Source organism: Cnephaeus nilssonii, assembly GCF_951640355.1.
Source record: "Cnephaeus nilssonii genome assembly, chromosome: 13".
NCBI classification, from domain to species: Eukaryota; Metazoa; Chordata; class Mammalia; order Chiroptera; family Vespertilionidae; genus Cnephaeus; species Cnephaeus nilssonii.
The window spans coordinates 20,527,894-20,541,123 of record NC_137084.1 but is presented as its reverse complement, the minus strand read 5'-3'; the positions used below and the strand labels follow the sequence as shown (position 1 = coordinate 20,541,123).

Sequence of the window (13,230 nt, the reverse complement as noted above, 5' to 3'; positions counted from 1 at the left end):
TGAACCTTGAAGGTTTGGGATAAAAAAACAAAGACAAATTATTACCTCATTCTCCCTCACCATACCTTTCAAGTCTTCTTCCTGGTTTGTAATATTGCTTGGAAAAATACACTTCACCACACCTATCCGAGTTGCTCAATATTTGCTTGAGTAAAAGAGGCTGCGGGCAAGCCGAAGGAGGAGCTTTCATTATTTTCTGTCTGTTATTCAATAAATAAGCAGCCAAGTCCTCACCATTTCAATATACTGTTGGAGAGATGAGACAATCACACCAGCTGCCCTTAGTGGGGCTCTTATTGTTTTCTCTTATTCCAAGCCAACTATGTACCATCTGTGGTGAGTATCCTTTGATCTAAAATTACGCTACTGTGATAGTCTCCTGACAGCTACTGACAGGAAACTTTATAGAGAATTATCTGAAAAAACATCCTATTTCAGTTTTATATGTGGTTGTACTGTATGTGTAATGTAAAGGGTGGCCAGAGATGGAAAGGAAAGTTCCACAACTATTGTTATGAGGGATCAGAGATTCAATGGTAACTTGCCTAATTATTCTTTCTATGCTCAGGTCCTCTCTACCACAGTGATGCTACCAAGCTGCTATTTCTGTTCATTTTCAATGGTAGAAAATTCATGACCCCCCCCAAAAAAAATTTTCAAGATCATGAAAAGTTATCTTTTGATTTTGAGATACAATCTATTTTTCTAAAGTTCAACCCATGGGCTTTGGGTTAACCTTTTGTGACTACACAGAAAAACGTAATATTAATAATCTTTTAAATAATGAAAACTGTTCTCTTGTCATTATTGAGTTTAGCTGTTTTATGCTACATGTTCCCCTCCCTTCAACTTTTTTCCTACAGGACATGGGTACAACCCCCATCATCTCTCCTTTGAGTATGGACTCCAGTGACTATATGGTTCTATTAAAAAATAGTAAGGAGAAATAAAAACTGGGTTTAGGTCTAGTCTGATCCCTTAGTAGCTGAATAATTCAATATTTCTGTGTGTGTTTTTTTAGCTTCATTCATAAATGGAGGTTAATCAGGGGAGGGTGTTGAAGCAGGTGATTTATTGAAGTCTGGTGTAGCTCTCAGATGCATGATTTCTGCATGTAAGTCTTTACCCTGGAATTGAACTTCAAATCAGTCCAAAGGTGACTATATGGTGCCAACTGTGGCTACATCTTCCTGGTACTTTCTAACCTACAAGAAGAGATCAATACCACAACAGAAAGACTTGTATTCACACAAGCTAAAGCAAAGACTAGGCCAACTCTAATTTTATTTTCTGGCCTGTCATTTTCTTCATTGTATCCTAAGAATAGAGGGTTTCTATGGAGGCTTTGAAATTCAATCCACTGTACAAGATAATTTACTTTAGTGGTCAAAGAAGCTGGTTGGAGTTGTTGGTCAAGGAAGCTGGTTGGAGTTATTGACCAGGAACTAAAAAGTCTGTTTCGGAGCCAGAAAATCTGCTGAACTAGATGCTTCCACAAAATGTCAGAGATGACTCACAATTATCCAATTGTATCTGTGGCAAACCATGACCTTCCTATGATCACTGAATTCAGATCTTCCTGATCTCTATTTAAAATGAAGAAAGGTGGGCAGGGGAAATCACATAGCCTGGATTCTCTAAGTATAGGGATAGAAACTCCAGCTAAGCTAAAAGTAACAATTTGTACAGCATTTTACTATTTATTGTCCAATATCTATGAAGTAGTTGTTAAAACAAAGAAACTGAAGGTCTGGAAAGTTACATATCTTACCCACAGTCATAAGTTAAGGAGCTTATAATGCAGCCTACAGTCTGTCTGGATCCAGGGCTCATATTCTTCTCACTATCCCACTAATCCATGATAATCGAAATGGGTAGGATTTTCTTGGGATTATTATCAAAGAATATTTAGAAATGGTCTAAGTGGTAACTAACTTTTCTTGTTCTCCTCTAGTTCTTGGGGATTCTGGATTCTCCTTTTCCTTCCACAGTATAATGTGACTCCCCCCATCCTTTCGCCTGTGGACAGGTTATTGGCTAAAACTGGAGGGTTTCCAGAATATACATACTACTGAATAATGATCTTGATGCCTGGCCAGTTGGGCAATCAGACAATTCAGCTTTGGGGTCAATCACCAATATAACATAGAATGCTTACCTTCTCTCCCTCGGTATTAACCGAATTGAGTTAGAAGAAGATGGAAAATAACGGAATCCGGAAATTAGAAAGGCCTATAGACTATGGAAGTCAGAAGTTGTGTATTCTAGTCTCCATTAAGCCTCTGATTACCGAGTTTTCTTTAATGACACCCTCTCTAGGCCTCATATTCAAAATTAGGGAATGATACTAGATCTTCGAAGAAGGGTTGACTTTCTGTCAGCACCCACTGGTAAGGTGAACCAGTGGTTAAAATATTGAAATACTTCCATGCTGGTTGGTAAAGAAGTAATTCCTGGCATAGCAGGGGCTCTAAACCCATCTTTTATTGTTCCAGCAACATAGCCAATGACCACTGAATTGTTCTATGTCTGTGCCATATCTTTTCCTAAATACTTTAATATCACTGTTCCGAGCTTTAATATTTTCTATGTGTTTCTTATTTCCTCTCTCCCCTGCCACAGAGGTAAGCAAAGAAAACTACTCCCGTTTAAACCCTCTACTAAGCACAATGATCCATTCAAAATATGCCAGAGGAATCCAAGCTGCCAATGTCCTGTTGTCCCTCAGACTTGTTGGGATCCAGGACAAAAACTTAGAACAGCTGTTCCAAGAAGTCAGAGACAGTGAGGTAAAGAAGGGTGAGTACTATATTCTCTGGAAGGTTTAAGATAACAATTCCCTATCTATAAAGATTATCTCCAGTGAGTCCTAAAAAATGTGTGTCCAAAGTATCCCTGCTACATCTATCCAGCTATATAAAACTTGAGATGACAGAAAGGTGCCTCAAAATATCAATCTCCCTGCCACTTACTCAAGAGCCACTTACTTCTTTGGCTCTTGAAAACCATTTTTGTTTAAGAGGTCACAGGAAAAGCAAAAGAAATTATGGAGTCTTAACCATTAATACGGTACTACAAACTAGCTGAGTTCACAACCAGATGGGGGTGTGGACCACAACCAAGAAAGCTGACAATAGAGAGGCAACCATAGAACAAGAGACATGTGGCCTTGGTTTCAGTCCAAGCTCCACCTTGTACCTGTCATGTCAATACAAAGCCTCAACTTTCTATTTAACATAAGGGGGAAATAAAGCTATCCCTACATACCTCTTATTGAAAAAATTATGAAAATCCCAAGCGTTTTTATACTCTATAAGGCAGAATATAAAAGTTAATTATTACTATCCTGGCAAGATGACACCCACAAAGAGAGAAGATCCCAAAATTTCATTATTTATCTATTTTTCTTCTTTTTTATTTTTATAAGAATTGCAAGATTCCAAAAAGATTCCATGATTTCATCTAGCTTACATTTTTATAGTGAAGCTAGCAAAAGCTATGCTTTGGAGATAAAGATGAGAACAGTAAAATATTAGTTTAGAGTGGAACATAAGAAAGAAGTGACAGGAAACAAGTCACAAAGAAGACAGGAGGCCAAAAATATCAGAAGTATATGCCTTGTTAAAATTGAATAATTTTCTTTTCAGGGTCAGATTTAACCTCGGGACAGCTTGCCTTGGTTATACTGTCTTTGAGAGCATGTCAGAACTCTGATGAAAGTGTTACATATTTTCCTCTGGTCAGCCAACTAGAAGAGAAATTCCAAAAAGAAATTGAAAATATGGGTGAGAATCAAGTGTTTACAGACGCTGGACAACCTTGTCTTCTCTACTGATTCAGAATTGTATGAAGTGTCCTTCCACTCTTCCTTCTCCTCTTCATTCCATTCATCTCACTCTATCTTTGTAGATCACCTTCCCTTCTTCCCTTTCTATATGCATCTTGAATTGTCTTTTCAAATATGTTCAACTGAACAGTGATCCTACATTAAGCATGCACACACATACACACACGATACAGTTCTCTAGTCCTATACAAGCTTGAGTTTTAGGCAAATAATGAATCACACCAGAAATAACTGAGCAATACAAGACACTGTATCATAAATACTGAAGCATACAATACTAATATGGAAGGTAAAGATGGCCAATAGTACTACATCACTGGAAATAATAGGTTGACCATGATGGCTTCCAGTAAGGTGCATTGCTTTTATTTTAACTCCTATCTAATATCCTATTATTCAGTAAGTCCCTCCAATCCCATCCTTCTTTGAGATGGCCTCGACTTATTATAGCTTCAGCTCATTACTATTGAACATGCAAGAGGCTTGGTGGTGGGAAATCCGTGTCCTAGCTTTGTAACCATCTGAATATCAGGATAGTATTTTAATACTTTTAATGCTGGGTCTCCTCAGTGATAAAATGTAAGGATTTTAATTTGGTGGCTCTTAGAGCCTTTAAATTTCTCAAGTTAGCTGATTCTATGAGTGATTCTCCTTTCTTATTACTTATCTCTCATTCAGTGTAAAGAAATTGGAATAAAGTGAATAGGAATAGACTTCAAATGAATTACCCCAGTACCATTTCCATGCGTAAGGTATTTCTTTTCTCTCTGCCAGGAGTACCTGATGGCAATCCGCTGACTAACTACTACCAACTCAGCCTGGACCTGCTGACCTTGTGTCTGTTCAATGGGAGCTACTCAATCACCGAAGTTAAAAATTACTTCACTCCGGAAAATAAAAACTTTTATTTTGGTGGTCAGTTCTCAGTAGGTGAGTCATTAAACTCAATTCCCTCAGTTATTAGTAGGCCTTGCCCTTAGAGTTTTTCTACAAGTAAGTACTTAGATTTTTTCTATTTCATCTATCCTAGTCTGCTCAGAAGGGAGTTTTCTTTTTTTAGAAGAATGGAAACTGGGGGGCAGTTAAGTCTTTTTCTAGATGTGTAGTAGAGTAGAAAAACATGGATCCTATCCCAGCTCTTGAGTTATAGAACCAATGGACGTTAACACCACTTTAATTTTCCCATCTTTAAAATTAGGATAGAACATGAGAATCTACATATAAGGCATTTTAGAAATCATAAGTGTTAGAGAAAGGAATACAGTGGAATCTATTTATCTTAACCCCTGCCTCTTTTTCCAGTTTATTGCAATCACTTGGATGTGTGAGTTTACTTGAACAACACACAACCTCTCCAAGTAACAAGGCCCAATATTTTGCTCAATAAAATGTATATTCACAATGGGGGATTATCAGAAATTTTCCACTGGGTTAGCTTACCCATCCAAAAAAAGTTGCCTCTAGACAACTAGTATTGGTGCTCAGCCCCTACAGATTCAGATACACAAAAGCTAATCTTCCTCAAAGCAGCTCAAAGAAAAGCATTCCATATATCTGGATAGTAAGGAAAACATGAGATTTCTTATACTCCTTTTCCTTTGAAAGAGGGAGGCCACCACCTAGGGAGGAACTAAGTAACAAGCCATAAAAAAAAAACAACACCTTATTTTCCCTTCTTTCAATCTTTTGCTTCATCCTCCACCTAAAAGAGGTTTATTGGAAACGATTCTCTTAAGAATTATTTACTAATTAGTCTAATGGAAACCTTGAAATATTACAAAGACATATTTTGTTTGGTTTGTCATCCTTTGTTTTCTCAATTCCTTTGAAAATATGGCTGAAAGATGAAAAAAATGAAAATGAAAAACAAGATGTAAAAGTGGAAGACTGTTCATGAGTATGCACCTACAAATTCATGTGTCTCTATGACCAAGATGTGAGTTATTGAGTACAAGGCATATGGCTACTCAACATAAGGAAGGAATCTTAAAATATTGGAGTGATTAGTGTTGAAGGGATGATTGCTATCTCTTGAAATCCTTCTCTCCCATCACCAACTAGCATGAACAACCATCCCAGTTTACCCAGATATGTTCCTTTTTTAGCACTGAAAGTCCCACATACCAGTAAACCCATCAGTCCAAGGCAAACTGGCATGGTTGGTCACTCTATCACCAATATTTGCTTTCCTGACAGATACTGGTGCAATGGCTGTCCTAGCCCTGACCTGTGTGAAGAGGAGCATAATGAATAGGCAGATCCAAACAAATGGAGAGGATTTACAGCATATCAATAATTATACAGAGTCACTTGTAAAAAAGATTCTGTCTGAGAAAAAAGGAAATGGTCTCATTGGGAATATATATAGTACAGGAGAAGCTATGCAGGTAAGTCAAAGGCTAACACAGGAAATAGGGAAGGGAGTCACGGAGAAAAGCAATAACTTCATTCTTTCTTTTTAGCCTTCTAAGATCTTCTGTTTCCTATATTACCTTTGATTCTATTCATATGATTCCCCTCCCTGCCTGAAATGTATTCTTCTTACCTTCAATCTTTACCTTTCCATATCCAATGCTTCTATGAAGCTTTTCTTGGTTACAATTTCTTTAAGAAATTCTGGAGTCTACTACAACTACAACCTATCTTGTTCTATCACATGCAATTTCACACTTTACCATATACCATTGTCTTGAGTTTTCATCTTAACGCCCAAATTAGATATTGTTGTAGAAGTGGCAGTGGCCAGAACAGCAGCTGGTATTTATTGAAATTAACTCATTGATGCACACAACAACCCAATGAGGAAAGAATCATTACTTTCATTTCCTAGAATAGGAGCATGAGATATGGAGTACCAGTAACTTGCCTGATATTACAAAGCTAGAAAGTGATGCAGATGGGGATGAAACCTAAACAGTTGGTTTCAAAACTCACTCTCAGCACCTACACTCTCCTGTATATGTTCCTTGAAGTCTGAGACTTTATTCCTGCACTGATTTACTCAACTCTAAGAAGACATCAAGGAAGACTTACAGAAAAACAATTCACTGAGTCTTTAGGAGTTTGCCCTGATGACTCAGGGTGAGAGAACCTTCAAAGCGACAGAAGATAGCAAGACAAAGACCAAAAGCATCAAGAACATTACACATTTTAGGAAGATCCAGATGTTTTTCATGGTCAGCATAGGGTCCTTAGGAAAAATTACATCGTAAGGCTGGTTGTAGGCAGGGGTCCAATCATAAGGTTATATTGTTGTTACTATCCATGTTGTCTGCCTTGCTAAGTTTAATTTTAATATAAAACAGTGGCTTCTCATTCAAGCTGCACATTTTGAATCAGGAGCTTTTAGAAAATACTCATCTTTCAGGCCCACACCAGCCAATTAATACAGAAATTTAGGGTGGATCATGGGCCTTGGTCTTGTTTAAAAGCTCTACAGGTGATATTAATTCACAGCAGGATCAAGAGTTTCCTGCCTGCAAGATAGCTCTTAAGAGGAGATATAATGTGATCAGTTTTGTTTCTTTATTATCCCATAAATGCTTATTGACTACTTGTTAACTTTAAGAATTTTCAAGAAAAAGCGGAAAAGGTGGACTGCTCTTCCCTCAGAAACTACAGAGCAACATCTTCAAGTCCAAGCCATTTACTTCTTGTCTTTCTCATTCTAATACCCTCCTAACTTTTCCTACCCCATAATTCTGCTCCTTCAATCCAGTTTACATCTACTGCCTGGGTAGTTTCTGTTCAAGAAACTATTAGGCTTCCCACTGCTGTGCAAATAATGTTGAACACCTCATCCTAAAACTCAAGGGTTTACCAATCTGGCCCCAACCTCCTTGTCTAGACTGTTCTTCCATAATGTCCCTGAGTGTTTTCCATATACCAGTCCTCCCAGACCAGGAGAAATCCTCTGGGGATTTTGTTAAAATGCAGATACGCTCATTACTGCCAGGCCATGCCCTAGCCACTGCTACTCTGGCACCTTCTATCATGCTGTTATCTCTGGGTACAGGGTTCCCCTCCTCATGTCACCTACTAAAATGCTATCATATCATAAGGACTACCTCAAGTACCACCTTCTCCACCAAGCCTTTCCTTAACCTCACTAAATGTTTAGAGCTCTCCCTCTTTTGAGAGACTGCCACTAAATGCTTCTCTTAGAGCGTTCATCTCAGGGGCTCCTTAACAACAGTTTGTTAACAATATGTATTGAGTGCCTCCTATATGACAGGTATTGTTCCAGTGTTTGGGGCACAAGAGTGAATATGGTAGAGAAAGTCTATTCTCATTGGTGTTATTGCAGTTTGGATTATTAAGCAATTCACCACCTCCCCACCCACAATAGTTGGTAAGCTTCTTAAAGGCAGGAAATGTGTATAAAGTACCTCCTATGTAGTCAATGTCAAATGAATATTTACTGTATTAGATGTAAGCTTTCCCTTATTTAAAGTCATTCTCCTCCTCCTTCTCTCTCTCTCTCTCTCTCTCTCTCTCTCTCTCTCTCTCTCTCTCTCATTAGGCTCTCTTTGTCTCACCAAACTATTATAACAAAAATGAATGGAATTGTCAACAAACTCTGGACACAGTGCTCAAAGAAATTTCTCAGGGAGCATTCGATATGCCAACTGCTGCAGCCCAGATCCTACCTACCCTGATGGGAAAGACCTACTTGGATGTTAACAATGTCTCTTCTTGTGCCAGTGGTCCAGGTAAAGCACTAAAGAGTATAAACTGTTTTTGCCTTTCAGAATAATACCCAAAGCATGTGAGATTTAGATGTTCTTAGGGACCAGAGGTGACCAAATAAATCTCTAAAGCATCATAGTTTCCACACAGAGCTCAGTCCTTGATGTGTCATCATAGATTATTCCCATCTAAGGATTTGTTCTTAACAAGATAGTAGGTGTCATTCTTGGTTTAAACACTGATAAACAAGGTAGACTTGATTAAAAGATGTCTATCTCCAAAAGGATTTTTCTGATTGCTGGAAACAGAGAGATGTTCTGAGTATCATTACTATCCTAAACAAAGTATGGTATCTCTGACTTCTCACTGTGCACAGTAAGTGATCCCTCAGGGAAATAAGACATCTGTGTGGAAGGAATATGGCAATATTGAAAGAAATTGCAGCATGCATCAATGATTTTGCAAAAAGATAAACTTATTCTTCTATCTCACTCATTCCTGGTTCAGCCACTGACAGGTTTAGGGAACTTGGACAAAATGTCTAAACTCTAAGTTTCAAGTTTCTAATGTAAGAAATGCAAATAATAGTATCTAATGTATGTTTTTGTAAGGACTGAATGAAACAGTTCACATAAAATGACTAGTACAGTTCCTGGTGCACTACTTTTTCAATAAATGTTAAGAAATAAAAAGGCAATAAAAATGAAGCATTATTGTATGCTGTACCAAAAGGAAAAACTCAGGAACCTCCATGAGAAATAGGGGAGGGGGCAACTGAAATGTTTAAACAGCTGGGAGTCAAGCTGAGCACAAGCACTCACAAGCTGGTGAGCATCTGGTTTTCATTTCTGCTTTCATCACATGAGAGCTCTGCCCCTTGATTGACGCCACTTGTTCCTGTAGCAAATCCCTTCTGCATAAAGGAAAGGAATTTGTGGATAGAAGTTGAATAGGTGTGCAAACTCTAACATTATTTTTATTGTCCCAAATAATAATTCTTCTCTGCTTTCCTATCTCTGTCAGGTCACCTTAATATCTCTATTCATGAGCCGATACCTGTAGAACCTACCATTTCACCCACATGGATCTCAGTCAACTACACTGTGCAAATCAATGAAACATTTTTCACCGAAGTCACCGTGCCAAAGGGTTCTGTCTTCTTGGATGTGATGGAGGAAGCTCAGAAAATCAATCAGACTGCATTTCGGTATGTTGTATATGGCCTAAGGTTAAGGGATTTAGTGTGGTTTTGAAAGAGTAAAAAATACATCTGCACATAAATACAAGGAACAGTTAAAACACATCTTAGCCCTGACTGGCTTGGCTCAGTGGATTGAATGTTGGCCTGCAGACTGAAGGGTCCCAGGTTCGATTCCAGTCAAGGGCACATGCCTGGGTTGCAGGCTCAATCTCCAGTAGGGAATATGCAGGAGGCAGCTGATCAATGATTCTTTCTCATCATTGATGTTTCTATCGCTCTCTCCCTCTCTCTTCTCTAAAATCAATAAAAATATATTTTTTTTAAAAAAACACATCTTAATCAGTACCTTTGCTGACCATCTACATCTCATGGCAGATGAAAAAGGTGAGACCTTTCATCTTCTAATACATATTAGGCATTAAATTAATGTTCACTTAGTGGATGAATAAGTCCCAGAAACCTCACTTCTGTCAGTAAAACAAACTCCTTCAATAAATATAACTTCTTAAGGCAGGCATTTTATGTCCAAAACAGTGGTTCTTAACCTTTTGTGAGTCACTGACCCCTTTGAGTAGTATGCTTATTGCAGAAAAATGAACATACACATAAAACATCATTAAATCAGAGGTTTCACAAATGCCTGAAAGCCTCTCCATGCCCCACCCCTTTCAGCAGATTTCATGGACCTCCTAGATAAAGGTTCCCTGGCCTAGAGAGGTCAAATATTAAAATTAAGATATTGACTTTGTCTCTGAAAACTGTGATTTACTTGGTTTCTTAAACCTAATTGACAATTGTTATTGTGTTTAATAACATGATGTAAGATGCTACACAGAAAACCATATATATATATGAAAATATCTATGTGTATATATATTTAAAAATATATATAATGATAAAGGCTCCTTTCAAGTGCTCCCAGAAATGTGACTAAAAAATGTGAAACATACATTGACCATGTCATTTTTTTTTTAATTGTCACCCAAGGATATGTTTCTATTTATTTTAGAGAGAAAAGAAGGGAGAAGACGAGGGCGAGGGCGAGGGAGAGGGAGAGGGAGAGGGAGAGAGAAACATGGATTATTTAACTCCTGCTCATGCCCCAATTGGGGATTGAACCCAAGACCCTTCAGTGCATAGATGACACTCCAACCAACTGAACCATGCCAGCTAAGGAAAACATATCACTTTTTTTGGTTGTTGTTGTTTTTTTTAGGGCATTTTATTCTTTTTTAATTTATTTTTTTCTTTATTGATTAAGGTATTACATATATGTCCTTATCGCCCCATTGCCCTCCCACCCCACCCCCACTCGTGCCCTCACCCCCCTAGTGTCTGTGTCCATTGGTTATGCTTATATGCATATATACAAGTCCTTTGGTTGATCTCTTCCCCTTCCCCCCTGCCTTCCCTCTGAGGTATGACGGTCTGATCGATGCTTCTCTGTCTCTGGATCTGTTTTTGTTCATTAGTTTATGTTGTTCATTATATTCAACAAATGAGTGAGATCATGTGATATTTATCTTTCTCTGACTGACTTATTTCTCTTAGCATAATGCTCTCCAGGTCCTACCACTGTTTCAAGTGGTAGAAGTTCTAATAAACAAACATGAAATATTAAATTATTCTTCCCTGTTTCTCTTTCTGAAGAGAAAACCTACTAACTTAGGACTTATTGTGCCTCTTGCACATCAGTTTAACACTTTCGTTTACTGTTTTAGTAACTTTGACAGTGACTATCTTGGGGTAGAAGTTGTCTTCAAAGTGTCTCCTATGGTGGGTGGGAGGGGCAGAAACATGGGCATCATTTCCTTAATTTAGCAGGGACCAGGACTGCCTGTATAGGAATCACTTAGTTTATGAAATGTGAAGATTCCTGGTCTCAGCCCAGACCTACAGAATCAAAATATCTAGGGATAGGGCCAGGAAATATGCATTTTGGGGGTAACATCTTCAAGTGATTCTTAAAACATTAAAGCTTGAAAAAATGCCCATGTACAATTGCCTTTGAAAATTCTAAGCTCCACCCTAACTGGTTTTGCTCAGTGGATAGAGTGTCAGCCTGCAGACTGAAGGGTCCTGGGTTCAATTCCAGAAAAGGGCATATGCCCGGGTTGTGGGCTCAGTCCCCAGTAGGGGGTGTGCAGGAGGCAGCCAATCAATGGTTCCCTCTCATCATTGATGTTTCTATCTCTCCCTCTCGGATATCAATAAAAATATATGTTTTTAAAAATTCTAAGTTCCTGTAACCTATTCACTGCCCTCACAGTTTCACATTTGTGGAGAGCTCGTGGGGCCCTTACATCACCTCTGTTCAGGGCTTGGAGGAGAACCATAATGACAGAACCTACTGGCAACTTCTGAGTGGAGGCGAACCAGTGAGCCAAGGTAAGGGAGAGTATGCCAAAAGCCCTCAGAATGAAAAGGCCCAGACAGCTCATATGTGAAGGGGCGGGCTTCTCTGGGAAATGCGGCACGGAATTGGGAGAGTGATATCCATTATTTAGTGATTTGACCCCCTTCTCCTTCTTCCTTCTAGGAGTTGGAAATTATGTTGTCCATAATGGAGAAAATTTGGAGGTTCGCTGGAGCAAATACTAATAAACTCAAACCTTCCTCAGCTGGATCTAATTCTTTTGCAGTGTAATTCCACATGGATATTGGCCTCATGCCTTTCTTTTCATTTATCTCAATCACAATAGGAGCTTAAATACCTCCCTTTCTCTCTTTTCATGTTCAATAAATATCAACAAGCATACAAAAATAGAATGTTCTAATCATTTTAATCATTTTATTTTAAAGGGATATTATTATTAGAGAGAAGACCACTTCAGGAAGAAGTAAAGTGAAAGAGATTGAACCATGTCTAAAAAGCTGACATGGTTTTTAGGCCCACTCAGATAATTTCTACTCTAGGTCCCCCTGATAATTATCTGGGTGACCTTGGGCCACTGGGGAAAATGGAAATAAGGTTCTAGGTCTACTGTTGCAGCCACAAGCAATAAGACCTGTAGGGAGACCAAGCTCTTGGAGGCCCAAATGCAAAGGAGGAACCAAGTGGAAAAATGGACCTCACACAGGCACTGGGTTAAAAAGGAAAATGTTGCTCTGCTTAAAATGGAAATGTGAGGTTTATACATAAAAAGTCAATCCATAAAGTTTAAGGAAAAATATCATCCCCTCCACATTTACTTTCCTTTTCTACCCATAAAATCACGTGATATTCATATCATTAAAAGAAACATGCAGCCTGGCTGGTATGGCTCGATGATTGAGCATGTACCCATGATCCAGGAGGTCATTATTTGATTCCCAGTCAGGGCATATGCCCAGGTTTCAGGCTCGATCCCCAGTGTGGTGCGTGCAGGAGGCAGCCAATCAATGATTCTCTCTCTCAGTGATGTTTCTTATATCTCTCCCTTTCCCTTCCTCTCTGAAATCAATAATATATATATATTTAAAGAGACCTGTCAAAAAAAATCACCTCTGATGT

At 38.5% G+C, this 13,230-nt stretch overlaps 1 protein-coding gene across 1 annotated transcript; it reads left to right on the top strand.

The window, feature by feature from the left end:
• Positions 1–257: 257 nt before the first annotated feature.
• Positions 258–12,338, top strand: TCN1 (transcobalamin 1; the record flags this gene model as incomplete). Its single annotated transcript, XM_079787017.1, has 9 exons — positions 258–336; positions 2,623–2,799; positions 3,648–3,785; positions 4,622–4,777; positions 6,044–6,234; positions 8,370–8,559; positions 9,560–9,743; positions 12,007–12,125; positions 12,277–12,338. The coding sequence occupies 9 exons, from the start codon at positions 258–260 to the stop codon at positions 12,336–12,338; spliced, it is 1,296 nt and encodes a 431-aa protein (XP_079643143.1).
• Between the last annotated feature and the right edge of the window lie 892 nt (positions 12,339–13,230).